This window comes from Orycteropus afer, unplaced genomic scaffold (assembly GCF_000298275.1).
Source record: "Orycteropus afer afer isolate SDZICR_OR568_19922 unplaced genomic scaffold, OryAfe1.0 scaffold00244, whole genome shotgun sequence".
Classification (NCBI taxonomy): Eukaryota; Metazoa; Chordata; class Mammalia; order Tubulidentata; family Orycteropodidae; genus Orycteropus; species Orycteropus afer.
This window is the reverse complement of record NW_006921831.1, coordinates 1382502-1386047: the sequence shown is the minus strand read 5'-3', so window position 1 is coordinate 1386047 and position 3546 is coordinate 1382502. Positions and strand designations below refer to the sequence as shown.

Sequence of the window (3546 nt, the reverse complement as noted above, 5' to 3'; positions counted from 1 at the left end):
ACCCCACACAAGAAGTGCTGAGGGGACCGCGGCCGGGGACCTGAGGGGGCACCTGGGAGATGACGCACCCCACACAAGAAGTGCTGAGGGGACCGTGGCCGGGGACCTCAGGGGGCACCTTGAGCAGTGCCTGTACCCCATTTGGGGGCAGGTGTGGGGTCATGTGAACAAGTGTATGTCATGTCTAGAGCAGCACCTGCACACGGTAAACCCTCAGTTCGTGTCAGTGGGGATGGTGGTGATGTTGACGGGGTTCAGGGAGTTGTTGGAGGCTCAGGTATGGGGGGAGTTGGAGAAAGGCTGGGCCAGTCCAGAGGCCTGTCTGCTCCGCACGTCAGCTAAGGCGACGCCAGCTGTTAGAGTAAGTCCCAGTGGGGCCTTGTAAGGCGGTGGACCCCCACCCGTCCGTCACTGTGGCATACTGGGCTGGCTTAGGCGTGGCTGTCATGCTGGAAGAGTCGCCACTGTTTTTCAAATACCAGCAGGTCACAGGTTCCAGTGGAGCTTCCAGACTGAAGCAGTAGAAGGGAAGGCCTGCTGACCCATCTGCAGAAATGAGCCAGGAAACCACCTGGGACACAGTAGGACTCTGTCTAACACAGGGCATCCCTGGGCGGGAGGGCGTTCGGACACAGTGGCTGCAGCAGAGGACTCTGCCCACCAACGGTCGTGACAAGGGCCTGGCGCTGGGCTGTGTTTCATCCTCTCGTGCGTGGGGCCAACGTGTTAGGTCAGCAGCGCCTAACAAACACAGCAGCAGTGCAGTCAAGTTTGTAACAGTCCCCACTTCCGAGCTCACAGCCCATTGGTGGGAGTAGGTCACATGGCCACACCTGGTACAAGGGCACACCCACTTCCGAGCTCACAGCCCATTGGTGGGAGTAGGTCACATGGCCACACCTGGTACAAGGGCACTGGGAAATGGAGTCCTCGACTGAACCTCAGCTCCCCACCACACAGACCAGAGGGCGCCCCTTCACTGAACAGCTTCGTGGGTGTGAGAGGCGCCAAGAGCCACTGGCCCGTCTCGGCTCCCTACGTGCGCTCGCTCCTGAATTCACATATGTCCTCTGAGGCTTGAGTAAAGGTGTTCTCTGGGAATTTGGGGTCAGGGAGACAGATAGCAGAGGACAATCGGAGCTTAAACTAGGTCTTTCAGGCTCCTGATCCCAGCGTATCCACTCTGCATGTTTTTTGCAGGGTTGAGGAAGGAGACAGTGCAGGAAATTGTGTTTGGGGATAAACTAAACGATAAACCAGGAGCCGCTGTTTTTCTGATGTTTGGGTTTGGGTTTTTGTTCCCCTTCCCTCCAGCCCTGAGCTGTCTATGCAGTCTAATTCCACCACTCATGTCATTTCCAGGAAGTTTGTGACTAAATCTGTTGAGCAGGGAAAGCCAGCAGACTTACTTAGGGATGCTAATCGCGTTGGTGTAGTGTTTTATTTACTCTTTTTTTTAGGGGCAATAACAGTAAGCATCACTTCTTTCTCCGAAAGGCCGCCACCTGCAGGTTCTCAGAGCCGCGGGCTCGGCAGCATGCCGTCAGAAGGTCCAGGGCCTGGTGCCACGCGGGCTGGCGTTGTCGCTTCCAGCGGCCAGTGCCATTCCTCCTGAGCAGAGTGCCTCCTGCGCCTGCCCTGGGCACCAGGGACCCGGGGCCCTGCCTCCACTTTGAACGCAGGTCCTCACTCCCTAGCGGTCAGCCTTGGGCGCCATGTGTTTCCCAGCTTTTGCAAAGCCAGGCCCCAGATCAAGGCCTCATCCTCCTCCCAGATCTCCCCAGCTGGGTGGCCCACGCTCTGTGAGTCCTGTCATTCCCGGGCTGGTCTGCTCCTGTGCCAGCCCACCACCGTTCTAAACCGTCTCTGTCTTCCCTCTGTACAGAGACCCGTGCAGACCGCAGCAAGAAGCTCTTCCGGCACTACACGGTCGGCTCCTACGACAGCTTCGATGCCGCCAGGTGAGGCTCGTCTCCTCCTCGGCCCGGCCGCTGGGCTGAGCTCGCGTGCCCTCCAGGGACGTGCTGGGTCCGGCTGCATGTTGTGTTTGGACCTTGGGCTCAGTCCCACCTGTGTGTGCACCGCGGCCCTGAGCCTGCGCTGGGACGATGGCAGTGGTCTTCCAGGGGGCCTACCTGGGAGGAGGTCCCGCTGCCCCGGCGGTGTGGGGTCTGCAGCGGCGCACTTGCACCAGGGCCCCTGGAAGAGCCTGGCTTCCAGGAGCAGCAAAGTGTGGCCTGGTTTGAGGGAAGCAGTAAGAACGTGGGCGGTGACAACAGTTGGCCAGGACAGGACAGGGAGCAGCATCAGGGGGTACATCCCACCCCAAGGGAATGTGAGCTGTCGGAGCCGGGGTTCCCTGCCATTGGCGTCTTCCACCCTCGGTGTTCAGCTTCTCCTTTGTGGGAGATTCTCTCAAGGAGGTGGCTCTGCGTCTGGCTTCTGCTCAAGGGGGCAAAGCGTGCCTTGGGCCATGGTGCCTTGGCTGATGGGCAGAGGACAAGGCTTTGGGTTTTCCGAGGGTCCCTCACTCATGCAAGCACTGTGGGGACATCTGGGGTGTCCGGTGCCTTGTCCTTCTGGCACAGGGGAAGCCGAGGTGCGCGTCCTGCTGGGGAAGGAGGGCCAGTGGGCAGGGGACTGTGTCCTATTTCTGTGTTCCCAGGCATGAGATTCCCTTCCTTTTGTTTCTGTTATCAGCCCTGGAACTCCCAGCACTAGAGCCACTGCCACACTGGGCTGCAGGGGTGCTGAGAAAGGCCCTCTGCGTGTGGCAGCTGGGCCTCCATGTGACACAGATAAGAGCTAGAGATGGGGGCCAGGGACCTGCTCTCAGCTCCGTGTGGCACCACCATACATGAGGCCCTCTGAGAACACCCCCAGAGATGGCCCAGGCGGGGAAGGGCCTGAAAACCCTGCCTTGGGGCCCTTCTCCCCACCCCAGTGGTCTGTGCTACACAGCTCAGACCTGTTCTCTTAGCTTCCAGCTGCCTGCTGTGGACACCAAACCAGGTGTGTGTGTGTTCTGCTTTAATGGAGGCAAAGTTCACATAACACACAATTTGCCATTTACAAGGGTGCAGCTCAGTGGCGCTCAGCTCGCTCACAATGTTGTGCACGCCGTCAGAACAAAAGTCAACCCCACCACCATTGTCCATTCCAACCCACAACACCCCTAGAAGACAGAGTGGAACTGCCCACAGGGTCTCCAAGGCTGTCAATCTTCACAGAAGCAAAGCCCAAACCACACCCACTGCTGTGGAGTCCATTCTGACCCACAGCGCCCCTAGAGGACAGAGTGGAACTGTCCACAGGGTCTCCAAGGCTGTCAAGCTTTACAGAAGCAAAGCCCAAACCACACCCACTGCACTGGAGTCCATTCTGACCCACAGCGCCCCTAGAGGACAGAGTGGAACTGCCCACAGGGTCTCCAAGACTGTCAGTCTTTATAGAAGCAAAGCCCAAACCACACCCACTGCCTGGAGTCCATTCTGACCCACAGCGCCCCTAGAGGACAGAGTGGAACTGCCCACAGGGTCTCCAAGG

The 3546-nt window shown here is 58.8% G+C and overlaps 1 protein-coding gene across 1 annotated transcript in view; it reads left to right on the top strand.

Moving 5' to 3' along the window:
* Positions 1-3546, top strand: part of SHANK2 (SH3 and multiple ankyrin repeat domains 2) — a 626142-nt gene that overhangs the window by 366324 nt on the left and 256272 nt on the right. Inside the window, exon 12 of the mRNA XM_007949326.1 lies at positions 1886-1961. Coding sequence (XP_007947517.1) covers positions 1886-1961 — 76 coding nt within the window. The remainder of the gene's footprint in view (positions 1-1885; positions 1962-3546) is intronic.